The 24,477-nt window shown below is 36.2% G+C and overlaps 1 protein-coding gene across 1 annotated transcript in view; it reads left to right on the top strand.

Annotated features, from left to right (window-relative positions):
- LOC143722427 (uncharacterized) overlaps positions 1–13,193 on the top strand; it is a 218,227-nt gene extending 205,034 nt beyond the window's left edge. The window contains exons 24-45 of the mRNA XM_077213834.1: positions 68–355; positions 445–696; positions 1,194–1,487; positions 1,842–2,129; positions 2,219–2,470; positions 2,966–3,259; positions 3,584–3,871; positions 3,961–4,212; positions 4,713–5,006; positions 5,394–5,681; positions 5,769–6,020; positions 6,695–6,988; positions 7,339–7,626; positions 7,716–8,024; positions 8,464–8,757; positions 9,082–9,369; positions 9,459–9,767; positions 10,218–10,511; positions 10,799–11,119; positions 11,347–11,634; positions 12,662–12,816; positions 12,964–13,193. Of these exons, the coding sequence (XP_077069949.1) occupies positions 68–355; positions 445–696; positions 1,194–1,487; positions 1,842–2,129; positions 2,219–2,470; positions 2,966–3,259; positions 3,584–3,871; positions 3,961–4,212; positions 4,713–5,006; positions 5,394–5,681; positions 5,769–6,020; positions 6,695–6,988; positions 7,339–7,626; positions 7,716–8,024; positions 8,464–8,757; positions 9,082–9,369; positions 9,459–9,767; positions 10,218–10,511; positions 10,799–11,119; positions 11,347–11,634; positions 12,662–12,816; positions 12,964–12,975 (5,894 nt within the window). The 3' untranslated portion in view covers positions 12,976–13,193. The remainder of the gene's footprint in view (positions 1–67; positions 356–444; positions 697–1,193; positions 1,488–1,841; positions 2,130–2,218; positions 2,471–2,965; positions 3,260–3,583; positions 3,872–3,960; positions 4,213–4,712; positions 5,007–5,393; positions 5,682–5,768; positions 6,021–6,694; positions 6,989–7,338; positions 7,627–7,715; positions 8,025–8,463; positions 8,758–9,081; positions 9,370–9,458; positions 9,768–10,217; positions 10,512–10,798; positions 11,120–11,346; positions 11,635–12,661; positions 12,817–12,963) is intronic.
- The last annotated feature ends 11,284 nt before the right edge of the window (positions 13,194–24,477 follow it).

Genomic DNA, 24,477 nt, shown 5'->3' with positions numbered 1-24,477 from the left:
ATGACAGTATAATTAGTGCTAGCATCATCATTCCATGAAGCTAACTTTATTAATTTCATATTTACAGCAAAGTCTGTGTTCAAACCTTCAGTCCAAGTAAAGAGAGGCCATCTCAGAGACATTTTGAAGGAGAACGAAGTCACAATTTCTTGTATTGTTGAAGCGCCACACAACACTGAAGTGTCATGGTCGGCAGACGGCATCAGTGAAAAAGGCACCAGCGCTTCCAAAGACCTTGACAATAAAATTGTGAGCAACTTGACTTTGTCCAGAGACAAGTGGTTGAAACTAAAGACCGTTGTTTGTACTGCTAAACATCCATGTTTCCCAGAAGAGAATGATACAATTCAAGCTGGTAAGTTGTTTATTTTGCACTGATCAAGTGTGAGAATTTAGGTTTTGAAAACCACATATTGTGTATTAAAATGTATGTTTGATCTTCAGATGATATGAAGAAGAATCCTGTAGTGGTGATCAGGAGGTCTTTCAAGAAATCAGCTCAGTCGGGCACTGCTTTACTGGAGTGTGTTGTAAATGATCTCCCCTCTGGTGAGGTCTGCATCAACTTCCAGGCCAACAGTGCTGATATCTCAGATTTCACTTGTGTGGACTGGATCCCTTCTGAAAACAATTGGTCCCTGACCACACATTTTACAATCCCTAGTGAGCACCAGAAGAAAGCAAACAGCTTTACCTGTAAAGTCCACACTCCTTTCAAAAGCTTGGCATCAGAACCTGCTGGAAACTTTTTTGGTAGGGAATGAACATTTAACTCAAAAAAGATGCAATAACTCAAATGAACTAACAATTAACAAAATACATCAATACATCAGAGGACAAATTCCAAGTGTGAGTCAACCTAGAGTTGGCCTTCACTTACAAAACGTATTCACCTTTATATATTTTAGTTAATAACATGTTCATGATAGTTCACTGTACATAATGTTAACAGATACAACTTTTGATCTTAAAAATTGTATAAGTAAATGTTTAGATTAGCATAAACTAATATTAGCAAATGCTGTATACTTATTATTTATTGTTAGTTCATGTTAACTAATGAAAATTGTAACCTTCTTGTAATATGTTATTATTAATTATATTGGAGACATTAATTCATGGATTGAAATGAATTTTACTAATATATGGATTTATTATGTTTTCTTCACTGGACAACTTTTTTCCCCCCTTAGATGATCCTACCATAGAGCTTGTTGTTGTTCCCAGTGTGGGTCAATCTAGTTCAGAGCCACAAAAGCTGCTGTGTTCTGGAAAAGGATTCGACCTGAAGATCAAGTGGTTTTCAGAATCTAAAAACAAATCTGGCACAGCTTTAGACGTCTCAATGATGGAAAATGGCTATTTGAAAGTGTACAGTGAGATATTGGTGCCACAGCAAGAGTGGGATAAAGGGGTCACTTACACTTGTCAAATTGTCGATGAACGCAGTGGGAAAACTGCTGAGAAAAACACCAATATTTGTGCAGGTAAACACACCATATATGACTCTCTCTCTCTCTCTCTCTCTCTCTCTCTCTCTCTCTCTCTCTCTCTCTCTCTCTCTCTCTCTCTCTCTCTCTCTCTCTCTCTCTCTCTCTCTCTCGTTATCATGCCAGTTTTACATGTGTCTGTCCCAGTGTATATGTGAGCATATAAGGTCACAAAGACATCATAACTTCACTCAAAATAAATTGAAATTTAAAAAATCAAAACATGAAACCGTTAAAATAATAATACATCAAATTGATGCATTTGCAATGAAGATGAATCATATATGACAGTATAATTAGTGCTAGCATCATCATTCCATGAGGCTAACTTTATTAATTTCATATTTACAGCAAAGTCTGTGTTCAAACCTTCAGTCCAAGTAAAGAGAGCCCATCTCAGAGACATTTTGAAGGAGAACGAAGTCACAATTTCTTGTATTGTTGAAGCGCCACACAACACTGAAGTGTCATGGTCGGCAGACGGCACCAGTGAAAAAGGCACCAGCGCTTCCAAAGACCTTGACAATAAAATTGTTAGCAACTTGACTTTGTCCAGAGACAAGTGGTTGAAACTAAAGACCGTTGTTTGTACTGCTAAACATCCATGTTTCCCAGAAGAGAATGATAAAATTCAAGCTGGTAAGTTGTTTATTTTGCACTGATCAAGTGTGACAATTTAGGTTTTGAAAACCACATATTGTGTATTAAAATGTATGTTTGATCTTCAGATGATATGAAGAAGAATCCTGTAGTGGTGATCAGGAGGTCTTTCAAGAAATCAGCTCAGTCGGGCACTGCTTTACTGGAGTGTGTTGTAAATGATCTCCCCTCTGGTGAGGTCTGCATCAACTTCCAGGCCAACAGTGCTGATATCTCAGATTTCACTTGTGTGGACTGGATCCCTTCTGAAAACAATTGGTCCCTGACCACACATTTTACAATCCCTAGTGAGCACCAGAAGAAAGCAAACAGCTTTACCTGTAAAGTCCACACTCCTTTCAAAAGCTTGGCATCAGAACCTGCTGGAAACTTTTTTGGTAGGGAATGAACATTTAACTCAAAAAAGATGCAATAACTCAAATGAACTAACAATTAACAAAATACATCAATACATCAGAGGACAAATTCCAAGTATGAGTCACCTAGAGTTGGCCTTCACTTACAAAACGTATTCACCTTTATATATTTTAGTTAATAACATGTTCATAAAAGTTCACTGTACCTAATGTTAACAGATACAACTTTTGATCTTAAAAAATGTATAAGTAAATGTTGAGATTAGCATAAACTAATATTAGCAAATGCTGTATACTTATTATTTATTGTTAGTTCATGTTAACTAATGAAAATTTTAACCTTCTTGTAATGTGTTATTATTAATTATATTGGAGACATTAATTCATGGATTGAAATGAATTTTACTAATATATGGATGTATTATGTTTTCTTCACTGGGCAACTTTTTTTCCCCTTAGATGATCCTACCATAGAGCTCGTTGTTGTTCCCAGTGTGGGTCAATCTAGTTCAGAGCCACAAAAGCTGCTGTGTTCTGGAAAAGGATTCGACCCGAAGATCAAGTGGTTTTCAGAATCTAAAAACAAATCTGGCACAGCTTTAGACGTCTCAATGATGGAAAATGGCTATGTGAAAGTGTACAGTGAGATATTGGTGCCACAGCAAGAGTGGGATAAAGGGGTCACTTACACTTGTCAAATTGTCGATGAACGCAGTGGGAAAACAGCTGAGAAAAACACCAATATTTGTGCAGGTAAACACACCATATGTGACTCTCTCTCTCTCTCTACCTCTCTCTCTCTCTCTCTCTCTCTCTCTCTCTCTCTCTCTCTCTCTCATGTTATCATGCCAGTTTTACATGTGTCTGTCCCAGTGTATATGTGAGCATGTAAGGTCACAAAGACATCATAACTTCACTCAAAATAAATTGAAATTTAAAAAATGAATACATGAAACAGTTAAAATAATAATACATCAAAGTGATGCATTTGCATTGCAGATGAATCATATATGACAGTATAATTAGTGCTAGCATCATCATTCCATGAAGCTAACTTTATTCATTTCATATTTACAGCAAAGTCTGTGTTCAAACCTTCAGTCCAAGTAAAGTCATCCCATCTCAGAGACATCTTGAAGGAGAACGAAGTCACAATTTCTTGTATTGTTGAAGCGCCACACAACACTGAAGTGTCATGGTCGGCAGACGGCACCAGTGAAAAAGGCACCAGCACTTTCAAAGAACTTGACAATAAAATTGTTACCAACTTGACTTTGTCCAGAGACAAGTGGTTGAAACTAAAGACCGTTGTTTGTACTGCTAAACATCCATGTTTCCCAGAAGAGAATGGTAAAATCCAAGCTGGTAAGTTGTTTATTTTGCATTGATCAAGTGTGACAATTTAGGTTTTGAAAACCACATATTGTGTATTAAAATGTATGTTTGATCTTCAGATGATATGAAGAAGAATCCTGTAGTGGTGATCAGGAGGTCTTTCAAGAAATCAGCTCAGTCGGGCACTGCTTTACTGGAGTGTGTTGTAAATGATCTCCCCTCTGGTGAGGTCTGCATCAACTTCCAGGCCAACAGTGCTGATATCTCAGATTTCACTTGTGTGGACTGGATCCCTTCTGAAAACAATTGGTCCCTGACCACACATTTTACAATCCCTAGTGAGCACCAGAAGAAAGCAAACAGCTTTACCTGTAAAGTCCACACTCCTTTCAAAAGCTTGGCATCAGAACCTGCTGGAAACTTTTTTGGTAGGGAATGAACATTTAACTCAAAAAAGATGCAATAACTCAAATGAACTAACAATTAACAAAATACATCAATACATCAGAGGACAAATTCCAAGTATGAGTCAACCTAGAGTTGGCCTTCACTTACAAAACGTATTCACCTTTATATATTTTAGTTAATAACATGTTCATGATAGTTCACTGTATATAATGTTAACAGATACAACTTTTGATCTTAAAAAATGTATAAGTAAATGTTGAGATTAGCCTAAACTAATATTAGCAAATCCTGTATACTTATTATTTATTGTTAGTTCATGTTAACTAATGTAAACAATTGAAACCTTCTTGTAATATGTTATTATTAATTATATTGGAGACATTAATTCATGGATTGAAATGAATTTTACTAATATATGGATGTATTATGTTTTCTTCACTGGACAACTTTTTTTCCCCCTTAGATGATCCTACCATAGAGCTTGTTGTTGTTCCCAGTGTGGGTCAATCTAGTTCAGAGCCACAAAAGCTGCTGTGTTCTGGAAAAGGATTCGACCCGAAGATCAATTGGTTTTCAGAATCTAAAAAAAAATCTGGCACAGCTTTAGACGTCTCAATGATGGAAAATGGCTATTTGAAAGTGTACAGTGAGATATTGGTGCCACAGCAAGAGTGGGATAAAGGGGTCACTTACACTTGTCAAATTGTCGATGAACGCAGTGGGAAAACTGCTGAGAAAAACACCAATATTTGTGCAGGTAAACACACCATATATGACTCTCTCTCTCTCTCTCTCTCTCTCTCTCTCTCTCTCTCTCTCTCTCTCTCTCTCTCTCTCTCTCTCTTCTCTCTCTCTCTCTCTCTCTCTCTCTCTCTCTCTCTCTCTCTCTCTCTCTCTCTCTCTCATGTTATCATGCCAGTTTTACATGTGTCTGTCCCAGTGTATATGTGAGCATATAAGGTCACAAAGACATCATAACTTCACTCAAAATAAATTGAATTTTAAAAAATGAAAACATGAAACAGTTAAAATAATAATACATCAAAGTGATGCATTTGCATTGAAGATGAATCATATATGACAGTATAATTAGTGCTAGCATCATCATTCCATGAAGCTAACTTTATTAATTTCATATTTACAGCAAAGTCTGTGTTCAAACCTTCAGTCCAAGTAAAGAGAGCCCATCTCAGAGACATTTTGAAGGAGAACGAAGTCACAATTTCTTGTATTGTTGAAGCGCCACACAACACTGAAGTGTCATGGTCGGCAGACGGCACCAGTGAAAAAGGCACCAGCAGTTTCAAAGACCTTGACAATAAAATTGTGAGCAACTTGACTTTGTCCAGAGACAAGTGGTTGAAACTAAAGAGCGTTGTTTGTACTGCTAAACATCCATGTTTCCCAGAAGAGAATGATACAATTCAAGCTGGTAAGTTGTATATTTTGCACTGATCAAGTGTGAGAATTTAGGTTTTGAAAACCACATATTGTGTATTAATGTATGTTTGATCTTCAGATGATATGAAGAAGAATCCTGTAGTGGTGATCAGGAGGTCTTTCAAGAAATCAGCTCAGTCGGGCACTGCTTTACTGGAGTGTGTTGTAAATGATCTCCCCTCTGGTGAGGTCTGCATCAACTTCCAGGCCAACAGTGCTGATATCTCAGATTTCACTTGTGTGGACTGGGCCCCTTCTGAAAACAATTGGTCCCTGACCACACATTTTACAATCCCTAGTGAGCACCAGAAGAAAGAAAACAGCTTTACCTGTAAAGTCCACACTCCTTTCAAAAGCTTGGCATCCAAACCTGCTGGAAACTTTTTTGGTAGGGAATGAACATTTAATCGGTAACTCAAAAAAGATGCAATAACTTAAATGAACTAACAATTAACAAAGTATATCAATATAACACTGGTCTGTGTGTGTGTGTGTGTGTGTGTGTGTGTGTGTGTGTGTGTGTGTGTGTGTGTGTGTGTGTGTGTGTGTGTGTGTGTGTGTGTGTGTGTGTGTGTGTGTGTGTGTGTGTGTGTGTGTGTGTGTGTGTTCTCTCACTGCTCCTAATGTGTGTGCACTAACTTGGATGGGTTAAATTCAGAGGACAAATTGCGAGTATGAGTCACCTAGAGTTGGCCTTCACTTACAAAACGTATTCACCTTTGTTTATTTTAGTTAATAACATGTTCATGATAGTTTACAGTGCATAATGTTAACAGATACAACTTTTGATCTTAAAAATATATAAGTAAATGTTTAGATTAGCATAAACTAATATTAGCAAATGCTGTATACTTATTATTTATTGTTAGTCCATGTTAACTAATGTAAACAATTGAAACCTTCTTGTAATGTGTTATCTTTAATTATGTAGGAGACATTAATTTAATTTTACTAATATGTGGATGTATTATGTTGTCTTCACTGGACAACTTTTTTTCCCCTTAGATGATCCTACCATAGAGCTTGTTGTTGTTCCCAGTGTGGGTCAATCTAGTTCAGAGCCACAAAAGCTGCTGTGTTCTGGAAAAGGATTCGACCCGAAGATCAATTGGTTTTCAGAATCTAAAAAAAAATCTGGCACAGCTTTAGACGTCTCAATGATGGACAATGGCTATGTGAAAGTGTACAGTGAGATATTGGTGCCACAGCAAGAGTGGGATAAAGGGGTCACTTACAATTGTCAAATTGTCGATGAACGCAGTGGGAAAACAGCTGAGAAAAACACCAATATTTGTGCAGGTAAACACACCATATATGACTCTCTCTCTCTCTCTCTCTCTCTCTCTCTCTCTCTATCTCTCTCTCTCTCTCTCTCTCTCTCTCTCTCTCTCTCTCTCTCTCTCTCTCTCATGTTATCATGCCAGTTTTACATGTGTCTGTGCCAGTGTATATGTGAGCATATAAGGTCACAAAGACATCATAACTTCACTCAAAATAAATTGAAATTAAAAAAATGAAAACATGAAACAGTTAAAATAATAATACATCAAAGTGATGCATTTGCATTGAAGATGAATCATATATGACAGTATAATTAGTGCTAGCATCATCATTCCATGAAGCTAACTTTATTAATTTCATATTTACAGCAAAGTCTGTGTTCAAACCTTCAGTCCAAGTAAAGAGAGGCCATCTCAGAGACATTTTGAAGGAGAACGAAGTCACAATTTCTTGTATTGTTGAAGCGCCACACAACACTGAAGTGTCATGGTCGGCAGACGGCATCAGTGAAAAAGGCACCAGCGCTTCCAAAGACCTTGACAATAAAATTGTTAGCAACTTGACTTTGTCCAGAGACAAGTGGTTGAAACTAAAGACCGTTGTTTGTACTGCTAAACATCCATGTTTCCCAGAAGAGAATGATACAATTCAAGCTGGTAAGTTGTTTATTTTGCACTGATCAAGTGTGAGAATTTAGGTTTTGAAAACCACATATTGTGTATTAAAATGTATGTTTGATCTTCAGATGATATGAAGAAGAATCCTGTAGTGGTGATCAGGAGGTCTTTCAAGAAATCAGCTCAGTCGGGCACTGCTTTACTGGAGTGTGTTGTAAATGATCTCCCCTCTGGTGAGGTCTGCATCAACTTCCAGGCCAACAGTGCTGATATCTCAGATTTCACTTGTGTGGACTGGATCCCTTCTGAAAACAATTGGTCCCTGACCACACATTTTACAATCCCTAGTGAGCACCAGAAGAAAGCAAACAGCTTTACCTGTAAAGTCCACACTCCTTTCAAAAGCTTGGCATCAGAACCTGCTGGAAACTTTTTTGGTAGGGAATGAACATTTAACTCAAAAAAGATGCAATAACTCAAATGAACTAACAATTAACAAAATACATCAATACATCAGAGGACAAATTGCGAGTATGAGTCACCTAGAGTTGGCCTTCACTTACAAAACGTATTCACCTTTATATATTTTAGTTAATAACATGTTCATGATAGTTCACTGTACATAATGTTAACAGATACAACTTTTGATCTTAAAAAATGTATAAGTAAATGTTTAGATTAGCATAAACTAATATTAGCAAATGCTGTATACTTATTATTTATTGTTAGTTCATGTTAACTAATGAAAATTGTAACCTTCTTGTAATATGTTATTATTAATTATATTGGAGACATTAATTCATGGATTGAAATGAATTTTACTAATATATGGATTTATTATGTTTTCTTCACTGGACAACTTTTTTCCCCCCTTAGATGATCCTACCATAGAGCTTGTTGTTGTTCCCAGTGTGGGTCAATCTAGTTCAGAGCCACAAAAGCTGCTGTGTTCTGGAAAAGGATTCGACCTGAAGATCAAGTGGTTTTCAGAATCTAAAAACAAATCTGGCACAGCTTTAGACGTCTCAATGATGGAAAATGGCTATGGGAAAGTGTACAGTGAGATATTGGTGCCACAGCAAGAGTGGGATAAAGGGGTCACTTACACTTGTCAAATTGTCGATGAACGCAGTGGGAAAACTGCTGAGAAAAACACCAATATTTGTGCAGGTAAACACACCATATATGACTCTCTCTCTCTCTCTCTCTCTCTCTCTCTCTCTCTCTCTCTCTCTCTCTCTCTCTCTCTCTCTCTCGTTATCATGCCAGTTTTACATGTGTCTGTCCCAGTGTATATGTGAGCATATAAGGTCACAAAGACATCATAACTTCACTCAAAATAAATTGAAATTTAAAAAATCAAAACATGAAACCGTTAAAATAATAATACATCAAATTGATGCATTTGCAATGAAGATGAATCATATATGACAGTATAATTAGTGCTAGCATCATCATTCCATGAGGCTAACTTTATTAATTTCATATTTACAGCAAAGTCTGTGTTCAAACCTTCAGTCCAAGTAAAGAGAGCCCATCTCAGAGACATTTTGAAGGAGAACGAAGTCACAATTTCTTGTATTGTTGAAGCGCCACACAACACTGAAGTGTCATGGTCGGCAGACGGCACCAGTGAAAAAGGCACCAGCGCTTCCAAAGACCTTGACAATAAAATTGTTAGCAACTTGACTTTGTCCAGAGACAAGTGGTTGAAACTAAAGACCGTTGTTTGTACTGCTAAACATCCATGTTTCCCAGAAGAGAATGATAAAATTCAAGCTGGTAAGTTGTTTATTTTGCACTGATCAAGTGTGAGAATTTAGGTTTTGAAAACCACATATTGTGTATTAAAATGTATGTTTGATCTTCAGATGATATGAAGAAGAATCCTGTAGTGGTGATCAGGAGGTCTTTCAAGAAATCAGCTCAGTCGGGCACTGCTTTACTGGAGTGTGTTGTAAATGATCTCCCCTCTGGTGAGGTCTGCATCAACTTCCAGGCCAACAGTGCTGATATCTCAGATTTCACTTGTGTGGACTGGATCCCTTCTGAAAACAATTGGTCCCTGACCACACATTTTACAATCCCTAGTGAGCACCAGAAGAAAGCAAACAGCTTTACCTGTAAAGTCCACACTCCTTTCAAAAGCTTGGCATCAGAACCTGCTGGAAACTTTTTTGGTAGGGAATGAACATTTAATCGGTAACTCAAAAAAGATGCAATAACTCAAATGAACTATCAATTAACAAAATACATCAATACATCAGAGGACAAATTCCAAGTATGAGTCAACCTAGAGTTGGCCTTCACTTACAAAACGTATTCACCTTTATATATTTTAGTTAATAACATGTTCATGATAGTTCACTGTATATAATGTTAACAGATACAACTTTTGATCTTAAAAAATGTATAAGTAAATGTTGAGATTAGCCTAAACTAATATTAGCCAATCCTGTATACTTATTATTTATTGTTAGTTCATGTTAACTAATGTAAACAATTGAAACCTTCTTGTAATATGTTATTATTAATTATATTGGAGACATTAATTCATGGATTGAAATGAATTTTACTAATATGTGGATGTATTATGTTTTCTTCACTGGACAACTTTTTTTCCCCCTTAGATGATCCTACCATAGAGCTTGTTGTTGTTCCCAGTGTGGGTCAATCTAGTTCAGAGCCACAAAAGCTGCTGTGTTCTGGAAAAGGATTCGACCTGAAGATCAAGTGGTTTTCAGAATCTAAAAACAAATCTGGCACAGCTTTAGACGTCTCAATGATGGAAAATGGCTATGGGAAAGTGTACAGTGAGATATTGGTGCCACAGCAAGAGTGGGATAAAGGGGTCACTTACACTTGTCAAATTGTCGATGAACGCAGTGGGAAAACTGCTAATAAAAGCACCAATATTTTTGCAGGTAAACACACCATATATTTCTCTCTATGGTATTGCTGTTGGGTCAAGATTATGATGATTTTTCTTTGAGGAGGCTCATGTTTGAAGAGACATTTTAGCACACTCTAAAAGTTTTGTCAAATCATTGGTTGAATTATTTAATGCCAATGGACCTGCTGTCCTGAATAAACTTCAATTTCAAATTCACAATGATACTTTTAAACTTATCCCAATATCCCAATTCACAAATATACACATAAATTCCAAGGAACACATGAAGTCATTATTTTCTTTCTTACTCCCTTGTAGTTAAATTCACACTGACGCTGAGGCCACCAACTCAGAGAGAGCTATTTGTCCATAATAAAGTTGTCTTGGAAGCTGTTGTTTCTGGAAATGAACAAAAGACAGTTCAAGAAGCTTCAGTGTCATGCACAGTGAAGAATGAACCTGTATCTAGTGAGAATATCACATCAGGAAAGGTCGTTACTAACACTTTACCGTATAGAAGAATCCACAAAGTCACCATTGATAAAAAGACATGGTTTGATGGAGAAATGGTCACCTGCACCACCCGTGACACATATAATAACAGAGACATCAAGCAGGAGATCCATTTTGATAAAGGAGGTAAGTTTATTCAACTTCCAAACAATTGACTTTGTGGCTGTATGTGCATTTATAGATGCAATTATACTTTTATGAAAATGAAATACAACAATTTTTGGGCAAAAACTGTAAGCCCATTTGAAATGGTTTCGCTGACAAAAAGCTTAGACTGTATTAATAAGACTATTATTATCATTATTGTTTGATTCTTATGTTTGTTAAATTCATCTTTATCACCTCTACTTCAGATGGACAGACACCCAATGTTACCATTTACAGACCCGATCTTATCAACAAAGACAGTGTCTCTCTGGTGTGTGAGGTCACAAGCCATAAACTTGGCAATGTCTATATCATGTGGAAAGTGGGCAACGAGCTTCATAGAGAGGGCACAACCAGTCAAATGGACTCCAAATCTGTTTTCAGCATCCTAACAGTGTCAAAGAAAGAGTATGAAGAAACCACCATCACCTGCGGAGTCAAACACGCCAACGTTAAAAATGAAGAATCTCCATTAGAAGTGTCAACAAGCAAAAGTAAACAGCCAGAATGTCCAGTTTATGACTGATAACTTTTATCTGTTCATTTTGTACATTTTCCAGTGCTTATGCTCCCTGTTGCTCACTTGTCAGATAATCTATTTCATGTTTTTGTGCATTGGTCTGCTTTTTTTAACTTTACTGCATGGGTCAAACTTCAAAGCCAAATTTCACTCAAAACTATTCTTAATTTGTTATTGCATGAAAATAAATATGAACAGAAACATAGTTATCATCGTGTGAAAAAACAATAGTTTTCAAGAGCAAAAAATGTATTCTGACCTGTGTGAGTGTAATGTTTTTGTTAAAATTGTGCATTTATGTTTTGTCCTGTGCTTACTGTACCGCTGTTACCTTTTCATGTCCTCTGATATAACAGTTTCATGTTGTATGTTTCAAATCAAAAATATTTCATTTTGGTTTGACATTTATGTTGTTTTACAATTTTAAGGAATAAATATTTGTGTTTGCAACTTTGCATGATTTAGTCCAGCTCTCACATGGTTCTTATAATCAGAAACTTTGCATTCTTTACATTCTGGTCCTGTTTCATCAGTATTTAGAGAAATTTGAATATTTTTGTGACTCTGCACAAAGTAAATCCACTTATTGTGACCAGTAAATATTGACATTTACAAGAAATAAGGCATTCAGATGTTTTGCTGTAAGGATGTAATATTTTATGTGTACTAGTATAATGTCATTATTAGTTAATGTCTGAGATGAAGTTACTTAGGGGGAAAATGAATATGCTTGAGCAGTATGTAAAATACTAAGTGTATGGTAAAATACAGAAACAATGAGTAAGAGACAGGACAGTGTTAAATATTTGTCTCTTATGTGTACATTGAGCTGTTTGTGCAAAGAATGTATGTGAGTACACGCAGGCAGTACATGTACAAGTACACTAACTAGAAGCCTAGTAAGACTCAATTCAGGATGTGTGATTTATGTTTGCATATACGTGCAGGACAATGTGCTTATCCTGTTCATATGTCCCATGTACATGTGTTTTCTTTGCCAGGGGAGCCACCTGAGCCAGAGAAGGGCTTTGCTCTTAACTGTAATACAGACGTTCCAGAGGAGGATGAGTTCAGAAGTCTCTGGTCCACTGCCACTTCCTTCATCTTCCTATTCCTCTTTTCCCTGACATACAGCGCTGTACTTAGTCTCTTCAAGGTAACCCAAACATAACTAAATTGACTACAGAGTATTTTAAATAAGATGATAAATAAGACAATGTTACAGTTATATAACAGCTTCACCTTGGATTCCATTATGTAACTAAAATTAGTTTTTATTATTGATCTTATTGACTTTTTCCAGATGAAGCACTGATGATTTTTTCCGAAGACTCCAATGTTTCTTATTCTGATGTTGAATCTACATAATTTGACGCTATTCACACATTTTTGAAGATACTGACAAATATGTACTCAGTCTTCACACTCACCAATAGTCTTATTATGTCTGTTCTTTCAGGTTATCTAGATTATTTTCCTTCAAATATTGTATTTGGCAAGTGACATTATCTTGCCGTTTCAGTCTATATTAGAGGGATATGCGTGAGTATTACTTACATACACTGAAATTTTTTTTGTAAAATTGCTACATTTATTTAATTATGTAATTACAATAAAGGGTGTAATGGAAAATGTTTAATTGATCATTACATATAAGAACATATATTTTTGTAAACTGATGCATGTGTGGGTATCTGGGGAGGTGGCTGGGTGTGACACATGTTTAGGAACATATGGGACAGGACCTTTGACCCTACTGACTTTTTGGTGATGGTCTTAGTTGATAACTAAGTGATAAACAGAAAATACATAAGCATGGGTCTCTATAACGGTGGAAGGCAGGCAAAAGAAGCCTGCTGAAGACCTTGAAAATGGTATAAAGGCTGCCCATTGTTTCCTGTCTGGTGTCTCACTCACTCCACACGGTAACTGCTGTGTTGGCGACTGGGCCTTTTCTTGCAAGAATAAATACCTTTTGAAAGACAATTTGATTCAGAGTTGTCTCTTATAATAATGTTTAATAAGAATTTTTGCCACAACAAGGGCAAGTCACACACAGAAATTTTGAAGTAGAAAGACTGAAATTGTATTTTCTTGAAAATCATACTCATAAAAAATAATTTAATCTTAATCAAGTTAATCAAGTTTAAATCATAAATAAATTTAATCATTTAATTTATTTATTTAATCTGTCAAAAAAACACACACCATTTTTATGACTTTAGCACAAGGGCAAATATATATCTGGGTCATTGACAAATATGGCTCCAAAAAAAAAAATATATATATATATATATATTTAAATCTTTTCAAAAACTGATGCAATGCATATGTTTTAGTCATGAACAATGTGTTTAAACAAGTTTCAGTTTTTAAATAACATTTCAATGTGTTGAATTTTTTTATGTCAGGCGGTACAACCAAGTATAGTTGTACCACCTGACATGGAAAGTGTACCAACCTACCCATACTTGAAATCAGCAGTTTTACCAGTATTAGAGAGAAATCTACAAATATTTTCACTCTGCCACAAGGATCAGTTGAGGTCCTCTGGATCATGCATTATCATGTTTACTGTTACTGTAGCTCATCAATTCAGAATCAAAGAGCCATGTTTGCAGTTGTGCCACCCTGACATTTGAGAATAAACAAATTGCTGGACAAAAGTTTTTCAATTATATCAACAGTTTCACAATAAAACTACAGATATTTATAAAATGTGTTTAAATGAGAGGTTTCAAACCTAAAATTATTCCATAGTATTTAGTTTTTAATTTTTTTATTATTAAGACACCATTTTAAATAGTTTTCTTCTCATGTCACATTTTGGGTTTTGGTTCATGTTTCATGCCAGTCATGTTTCCTGTCTTGTCATGTGATTCCTCGGCCCTCAACCTGCCATGTGTTCGGTGTTGCCATGTTTTCATTGGTTAGTTGTCTATCATGTTCACAGGTGTGTCTTTAGTTATTAGTCCATGTGTGCATTTAAGCTCTCATGTTTGCCATGTATCTTCATCAAGTATTGTTTCGTGTAACCACTGGTGGTAAGCGCCATGTCTACAGTATGTTCATGTTTTTGTTTTGAGTTTAATGCTATACTTTGTTTTATGTTTGATCTTGTTTTGGGATATTAATGAAACAGCACTTGGGTTCTGCAACTTGCCTTCAGCCCTATTACAGTTCATTTGTCCAGACAGTTCCACTTGACATATTGGGGGTTAAAGATAACAAAATAAAATAATATGTATTTAAATGTACTTAATTTTTTTAATTTAAGAATAATTTATAATTTATGCCATGCATTTATCAAATTATTTCAAAAGGAAATAATGCACTTGGACACAAAAATGTGCATGTCATCTATTTACGCCTTTACATTTCAGAAGAACTGAATATCATAGAGTAAAGCTAACCAAACCAAACTGATTAATAAAGTAAAGCTTTCTAACATCATTGGAAGGTTTTGAGGAGTGTCATAGCCTATATCCAAAAGTTGTGTTTTAAAAATGTATTTCTGTTCTTTCAGTTGTTCTGAAATTAAGCCCGATTCAAATTGCACACAATGACATATTCCTAGAAAAGCTTTAGTTTAGGGTACTACTGCAAAGGACATGTTTCTCTCAGTTTCGGTGGTTGTATGTATTTAAATATTTTGTCTCTGGGGATTGAGAATCACCGAAGCAGACGGAGCAGCTGCAAACTTCTGAGCGCTCAAGGAAACGTTTTAATGATAGCCAAACAATAATAAATGTAACAATCTACAGCAATATCTAACAATTAAGCTTGATAAGCCAAACAATTCAAAACAATTTGCAATGCCATAAAATGTGTAAATGTATTTAATTGTAACAACATCCTCTTCATGTGTAGTCTACATTACAACTAATACTTAAGGTTTACTTGAATTACATTTTTGTGGTCCATCCAATAGTATGCCGCTTGAAACATTTGCTGAGAATTTAGAATGTTGCAATACAACTTTACAATTATTTTAATTTTGCTTATATAAACGTAGTGGGCTAGTGTTTACTTTGACTGAGTTCTCTCAAAGGAATTTCAGAATGTCAGAATTAGATCTAATCGAGAGCATCTATGTTCAGGGTCTGTCTTTCTTCCTCTTTTTCCCCTCACACCTGCTGAAGTGAAACGTTCATGTTTATGACTAACAATTCTTGGAAATTAGCCAAATTTTGTGTCCAAAACCACATTTTTTTCATTTAATACCAACTAATTTCAAAATGAAAAAAAACTTTTTCTACATACACTAACTCCATCAAAACACGGCAAACCTGATTAAGTATCTAATAATTCTGAAACTACATTACTTGTCATGTTTCAGTTATCTCTGCATACAATTGCCATAGAGACTGTAACAGAAAATCCAACATACGTGGCCTTTGGTTCCGCACGTGTAAGGAAAAAAACCATAGAAATGCAGAATATCACACATTCTTACTCCTTTCCCTTACCTTTTATTCTCCTTCATCCTGAACTACTCCTCTCCTCCCTCAACTATTCCTCTCCCTTGTCCAGATATTACAGTTTTTTTTTTTACAATCGCTATAGGACATATTTAATACACTTTGTCAAAATCCTTAACACAGTTCTCCAAACCAACTTTCAGCTTGGCACAGCAGCTCATTTCACATTCAAAATGCACTAAAGCCGCCAAAACACTTCATACATGTTTCAACTCATTCTTCCAGAACACTAGCAAAGGTTGTCAACCCACAAACAAACTTTGTCACTCATGAAACAATGACCTAAAAAAAATACTAACAAGGGGGAAGCATTACACTATGTTTTATTTTGTAAAATGTATTTATATTTATAATTTGGCCTGTAGGTACATATAGTTTTGGTGATGTTTGTGCCTAAGTGAGAAAATAACTGATGTAATTTGAAAGACTTAGTCATTGAATACCTACATTTTGTGCCAAAGCAATGATTAATGATCCCCAGTTTAGCTCACATAGACTGATGTTGTGCTCAATATGTGAAGGGTTTTGAAAAGTGACCCAAGAGAAATGTGTTGTTCTGCATTCACATTGAACACAACCAATTCAAAGAGTCCCTTTAGAATTCAACTTGTCTATGTCTCCAGCTCCGACTGAGATTTGAATTTCAATATTTCAGTGAGCTGTTACTTTAAAATGCTTATCTGGTTCAACAAAATGTTTTTGTACAGATTTTTTGAATACCTTTGAGCTGCTACTGCTGTTGATGCAGAAGTAGAGGCTTTATACTATATTTAAGGTTTGGAACATTATGTCTTCATTTCTGGCATGCTGTGTTTGAGCATTTGTAAATAAGACAAGAAAGATCCATGAATTTGGTTTTGGATAAGCTTGTGTGAGAAGAAAATTTAAACATTTTAGAAACGTTAACATTTTTTTTATTGTTTAAACATGTGTGAAAACAATATTTATATAAAAAGTAGACTACTTTGAAAACAAAACAAAAAAAACAAAAAAAAAACCCACAAAACTTTTTTTTTCATTATTTTTTTTCATTTTCAAAATAATGCACAAGTTTCATGCATTTGTATGATGAGCACAAACCTGCTTGTTTTTGTAAAGGCCTCTGCGCCATCAAGTGGTAAAACTGACGTTAACCGGAAACAGTGAGAACAACATGTCTGATATGTTACAGTTTTTCTCAATCGATTTGACACATTTCTTTAAATGAAAAGTTGCTCTCAAACCAATTAACACAGAAAACTAAACACACTAATGTTGAGAAAACAGTTTAATATCCACTGCATAATACTGCAGTTTATTATAGTAATGTATTTATTAAAAGTAGCCTAAATACTATCATCAAAAATACAGGTGTTCTCTATTTATTTTTATAACATATTCAGCTATATATGCACATAAATACACTAATGAAAATAAGGTAACACTTTAGAATAATGGTCAGTCATTAATAAGTATCTATGCAGGAAGTAATGCAAGACTACTGAGTAGTACTACATTCACTCCAGCTACTACTATTAACTAATATGGACACAGGTTTAACTAATCAGTAAGTAATATTGAATTTAGGACTAAGATAGTTCCTTATTATGTAATCAATAATTGCTTAATTTTAATAATTGCTCATTAAAATAATGGTTCAGATCACAGTTCTTGAAGATCTTTTTTTACTAAAATGCATCACTCATTACTCAAGCACCTAGTCACTCTTCAAGGACTACTAGTGATGTGGACCATTATTTTAAAGTGAAAAAGATGTTTTTCACTTTTAATGGATGGATGTTTTTTACTTTAATTGCCCACATCCCTAGTAGTTCCTGCATAGTGACTAGGTAACACTTAATGCATTTTATGACTATATTCAGAGTAAAAATTATGACTGCTTACGTCTCAGACTGTCATAACGTATCCCATAGAGATCAAGGGGAGGTGGTAGATAGGCTCAGGACTCAGATATCATCCCAAAGAGGATTTTTATTAAAGGCCAGTGGAGAAGTAGGGGTATACAAACTCTCAGTGAAGTGTCACGGAAACAATTCCAAAATTAAACCAAAAAAAAATATTTACAAAAATAAACATACACTGGACTTGATATGACAATAATAAAAAAAAAACAAATTGCTACAAGCAGCAAAATCTTCATGATACGTTCAGCAATATAACCCCCTCCTTTCCTCTCAAGGTTCAGTTTAGACTGTCTTATATAGCCCAGATCAGGCTCATTACTCTCAAGACCATACCAACTACAGGGGTATCAATACAAAACCTTTGTAGCTTAAATATATGACCATTATCCAATTAACTTTCAAAAATCAAAAATAAATAAAATAAACTCATTCAGCAACTTAAACTAAATGCAAACACCATAAGACATTTCTCCATGCCTACATTACCAAGGGTTAAGTTCCTTATTAGTAGAAATTATTTAACCCGACCCAAGAAAAAGGAAAGCTGTGGGGATTCGGTAGCGACTTCCGGGTTAGTGTTGTTGCAGGTTGCCAGGGTCGAAGACATTGGATTTGGAGGTCGAACCGCCAGAGCGTTTGCTTTTTCTGTTGAGGGGAACGGGACTTTCGTACTAGGCTGTGGAATTTCTTTGGTTAAACATTTGAAAGGAGATACACCTGCTGTGTGTAAATCTGACATTACAGTGTTCTTTTTTTTTTTTTTTGAAAAGGCGGTTGAGCACGACTGCTCCGTGAATGGATCAGAGGTAGGTGGCTGGAATATTATGGATTATGATGAAGGAGAAGATGAAGAAAGGGAAGAAAGTAGGGGACGGATGAGTGACAAGAGAACCAAAGGGAATAAAAGAGTCAGAAATGAGAAAGATAATGATACAGAAAGTGAAGAAGAGGGGCAAGGTATGGTTCAAAAAGGAAGAGAGGAAAATTATGTAGTCATAATAAGATTTAATGAAAAGAACCAGGGGAGCATGAAGAAAGTTAGCCCACTAGTGCTAACAACAACTCTGGCAAACAAGATAGGGGATATCGAATATGCAAAGGTTCTAAATGATGGCAATTTATTGGTGAGATGTGCTGATGCAGTGCAAATGGAAAAAGCGCTAAAAGTTAAAGAGATAGGAAAATGCAAGGTGGAAAATACGGGAAGGGTAGGAGCTCGGATGGGAGGTGGAAACATAGGAGTGATAACGGGGGTGCCAATAAGTGTTAGCATGGAAGAATTAAAAAGGAATATTAAAGGAGGGAAAGTACTTAATGTACAAAGATTGAAATCAGCAAAGGAAGGAGTGATGAGAGATAGTAAATCGGTGTCAGTAGAATTTGAAGGAGAACATGAAAGAATGTATGTGGGAAAAAGAGATCTAGTTACATTCATAGCAGGGGTGATTAATAGCACTGCAGAAGTTAAATCAAAAAATGAAAAAATCCAGTTGATAGTTAAAGCTGCAGTTAATCATTTAGGACTGGTAGGACTGACGTGGGAAGAAGTAAGAGAGAACCTTACTATTCAGTCAAGTCAAGAAGCGTCATGGGTTGGTTAATCATTTTAATGGTAATTCTTTTACAATGGAATGCTAGAAGCTTAATGGCGAATGGTCAAGAATTTAAGCATTTCATAAATGAATTGGAAGAGAAACCAGATGTGATGTGTATACAGGAAACTTGGCTGAAACCAAGTCTTGATTTTGTAATTCATGGATAAACTGTGTTAAGGAAAGATAGGATTGATGGAGGAGGAGGTGGGTGTGCAACATTTATAAAGCTTGGATTGACTTATAGGTTAATAGAAATGGGAGATGAGCAGGAAAATATAGCGGTGGAGGTGTGGGAAAGAGGGGAGGGGATAAGTGTTATTAACTACTATAACCCGTGTAAAAGGCTGATGATTGATAATTTATTAAGTATTCAAGGTCAGGATAGACAAAAAGTAATTTGGTATGCAGACTTTAATGCTCATAGCCCTGTGTGGGGGGGGGAACAAACAGATGCAAATGGTAAGATAATTGAAGAATTGATGGATGAAAGAGAATTGGTTAGTCTGAATGATGGAAGGGGAACTAGGGTAAATTTAGTAACAGGAATGGAATCTGCATTAGACTTAACATTAGTGTCTAACACTTTGGCTGGAAATACTAGATGGGAGGTATGGCTAACAACTACACTGGGTAGTGATCACTACCCAGTTTTATGCAGAGTAGGTGGGAGGCAAGAAATAAGGGTAGAAGAAAGGATCCCAAAGTGGATATTTGGAAAAGCAGACTGGGATCAATTCAAGAGGGTGACTGAAGAAATAATGACTAGGATTGAAACAGCAGGAAGTATAGAGGAGATAAGTAACCAAGTTACGTCAGCAATCATAATGGCAGCGGAAGAAGCTATTCCTAAAGGGAAAAACAGAGGTAATCGGAAATTGGTGCCTTGGTGGAATGAAGAGTGTCAAAAGGCAGTGAGGAAAAGAAATAAAGCGTTTAAACTAGTAAAGAGGGATCACAACATGCAGTCATTAATTCAGTATAAAAAAGCACAGGCAGAAGTGAGAAGAACTATTCGGCAGGCAAAGAGGGCAAGTTGGAGTAAATTTTGTGGTGAAATTGGAAGGTCAACACCGGTGGGTAAGGTATGGTCTATGATAAAGAGGATGGGTGGAGATAGGAGACAGTGGGAGTACCCAGTATTGACATTAGAGGAGGAGATAGGTGTCACCAATCTAGAAAAGGCAGAAATATTGGCAAAGTCGTTTACAAAGATACACAGTTCGGAAAATTTATCAGAAGAAGAGAGAAGGAGAAGGTCAGTAACTTTAAATCAAAATATGCATGCGTTAAATAGGAAGGAAGAGACTGGTAGTGACATTGATGAGCCTTTTTCTCTGGCGGAATTGGTTAGAGCGATTAAAAGAGCAAAGCCTACCTCTCCAGGAAAGGATCAGGTATGTTATGTAATGTTAAAACACCTTGGGGAAAGATCACTATTTAAGTTACTGGAACTTTTTAACAAGATATGGAAGGAGGGAAAACTGCCAGTTGCATGGAAAGAAGCAGTAGTGGTTCCAATTAGGAAACCTGGCAAAGATCCAAGTAAACCCATAAGTTATAGACCAATTGCTTTAACATCTAACTTGTGTAAGATAATGGAGAGGATGATAACAGAGAGATTGTCGTATGAAATGGAGAAAAGAGGATTACTGGTAAGTTGTCAGAGTGGTTTTAGGAAGGGAAGGAATACAATGGATTCAGTAGTGAGATTAGAGACTGAAATAAGAAGGGCACAAGCAATTAAAGAGACTGTAGTTGCAGTATTTTTTGATATTGAAAAGGCTTATGATATGTTGTGGAAGGAGGGGCTATTAATCAAGTTGGATAAAATAGGGATAGGTGGGGATTTGTTTAACTGGATAAAAGATTTTCTGTTTGGTAGGAAAATTCAAGTGAGAATAGGGGCAGAAGTGTCAAGTCAATATGAGGTTGGGAATGGGACACCTCAAGGAAGTGTGATAAGTCCTTTGTTATTTATTATAATGATAAATGATGTCTTTGCAAATGTTTCAGAAGATATTGGAACATCATTGTTCGCAGATGATGGGGCAATGTGGAAAAGAGGAAGGAACATACAGTACACAATTAGGAAGGTAAAGAAAGCAATTGATAAAGTGGTAGAGTGGGCTTATGACTGGGGATTTAGGTTCTCAATAGAAAAGACTCAGACAGTCTTTTTTACCAGGAAAAGAATTCAGGAAGAAGTTAAGCTAATGATGTATGGGAGAGAGTTGGAGAGGGTAAGTTCCATTAAGTTTTTGGGAGTGATTTTAGATGCAAGGTTGACGTTTGCAGAACATATAAAGAAAATGGAAGACAAGTGCAAAAAAGTAATTAATGTGATGAGATGTTTGACAGGAAGAGAGTGGGGAGCCAGTCGGTCATCGCTTAAGAGTATATATGTGGCTCTAATAAGATCAGTGTTGGATTATGGTAGTATAGTGGTTGGGTCTGCAGCTAAGTCTCTTTTAATGAGGCTGGAGGTTATTCAGAATCAAGCTTTAAGAATTTGCTGTGGTGCTTTTAAAACGTCTTCAGTACCTGCCATACAAGTGGAAATGGGAGAACTGCCACTGGAATTAAGAAGGATTCAATTGATGGCTAATTACTGGGCTGGATTGCAGGGCCATAATGACTCGCATCCCACGAAAGCAGTATTGCAGGATTGCTGGGAAAATGGAAGAAAGTTAAAGGAAAACTTTGGTCGGATTGGAAATAATGTAGCAAAAGAGTTAGAAGTATTTAATCTTAGAATAAGCCCTACGGTAGTTTTTCCAGAGATTGCCCCTTGGAAGATGACATGGCCTGAAGTAGACTGGTATGTGCTTGAGGAAAAAAGGAAGGGAAAGGAAGAAGTTAATCTGAAAAGTATATTTAATAACAGAGTAGGTGGAAACTATAGTGAATTTATGCAGATTTATACGGATGGTGCTAAAAAACCAGAGACGGAAGAAACAGGGTTTGGGGTGGCAATTCCAGGGAAAGAAGTAGAAATGAGTATAAAAACATCTAATAATTTAGGGGTATATTCTGTAGAGATGTTGGCAATTTTAAGTGCTTTGCAATGGGTGGAAAAGGTAAGACAGGGAAAGGTTTTAATATGCTCTGATTCTTTATCAGTCTTGGCAAGTTTAAGGTCATTCCATTCAAAAGCTCGGCAAGATATCCTGTATGAAGTACTTCAATTAAATACAAGATTAAGTCATATGGGATGTCAGGTTAAATTTATGTGGGTTCCAGCACATGTTGGTATTACAGGTAATGAGATAGCAGATAGGCTGGCTAAAAGGGCGCTAACAAAAGGGAATGTAGAAATGCAGGTTTATATTAGTAAAGCAGAGGTTAAAAGCATAATTTGGGAGAAAATAAATAAAAGGTGGCAAGAGAGGTGGGATAGAGAGAAGAAAGGGAGGCACTTATACCAAATTCAGAGAAATGTTAAAGAGGATAGGGTGGGAAGTGGGAATAGGAGAGAAGAGGCTGTGATGACGAGGTTAAGGTTGGGACACTGTTCGCTGAATAAAACACTAAAGATGATAGGGAAGCACCCGACAGGGTTGTGTGAGGGATGTCAAGAAGATGAGACAGTGGAGCACATAATTATGAGGTGTAGGAGATATGAAATGCAGAGGCAGGTGATGAAGAATAAGTCGAGGCAGATTGGGGTGCAAGAGATTACATTAAAAGGGTTATTAAGAGCAGTAAATGGGACGCAGAATAGAATATTGATGTCTTTTTTAAGGGAGGCGGGAGTTTTCAATAGGATTTAATTGATAAATAAAGTTTGTTGTGTATGTGAGTGTTTATATGAAGAGAATTAAGGTTATGTAAGAGTAGGAAAGAGAATGGACAATGATGTTTTGTAATTATTGTATCTGATCCACACTCCGGAGTAGAGGGGGCGGTAATGCACCAAAAAGCTGGATGCCAACCGCCGTAAAATTGAAAAGAAGAAGAAGAAGAAGGAAAGCTGTGGACCCGCCCCTCCTTTGAGGAGTCACAGGAACAGGAAATGGTGAGTAGGCAGCATGTGGGGTAACTGTTTGCAATGTGGGAATAAATACAAATTTGAAATAATAAATAACAAAAATGCATAACTAAAAACTTGTCTGTGTGGTTAATGAGAAAATCAAAAAGAAACTATAGTAGACATAACATGTTGTGAAGACCACTGATATGTGCACCTATCTGCAATCAACTCCAACAGCATATCTTAAACTTATTATAAATGAGTATTATAGAATAATGAAGCTAAGGGACTGCACCATAGTCATCAGAAACACAAAACCCTAAATAACAAATGTAAAGAAACATAAGCCCACAAACAATTTGTAATGACTACGACAGTGATGACAACATTTTAGCTCCCGTCATCACACAGACACATAATAAAATTTGTCAGTTAGTTAATTGCACCCGCTTCGGATGTTATCACCCGATTGAATGGACATTATCAGTGGTTTTCGGCCCATTCGTATGGGCCAGTAGGGCCCTACTGTGCCTCAGGTGCAGTAGGTTGTTATCTATTCAAATCGCTGATCAGCATCATACAGGAAGACTCTCGATCCAGTCCCCCAGGAATACAGTCCGCCGCCAGACCTCAAACCTCCAGCGACTTTCATTTAAAATGACAGAAAGTGAAGAAATTTTCAACTGTTACTATTTAGTTTATGAGCTAAAAAAACATTTAAAAAAAACTGTTATATTAAAGCTATAATAAGGTAACATAACATATTTTTAACGAAATACCAGATATTGTTTTTATTGATTTTATTTTTTTTTCATTTGCATTTACTGTCTTTACCGGTCAAGCTAGCATTACAGTTTACTACAAAAA

Source organism: Siphateles boraxobius, unplaced genomic scaffold, assembly GCF_051911475.1.
Source record: "Siphateles boraxobius isolate OS27281-9 unplaced genomic scaffold, OSU_SipBor_1 66, whole genome shotgun sequence".
Classification (NCBI taxonomy): domain Eukaryota; kingdom Metazoa; phylum Chordata; class Actinopteri; order Cypriniformes; family Leuciscidae; genus Siphateles; species Siphateles boraxobius.
The sequence above is the reverse complement of the archived record's forward strand: the minus strand, read 5'-3'. Positions and strand labels throughout refer to the sequence as shown.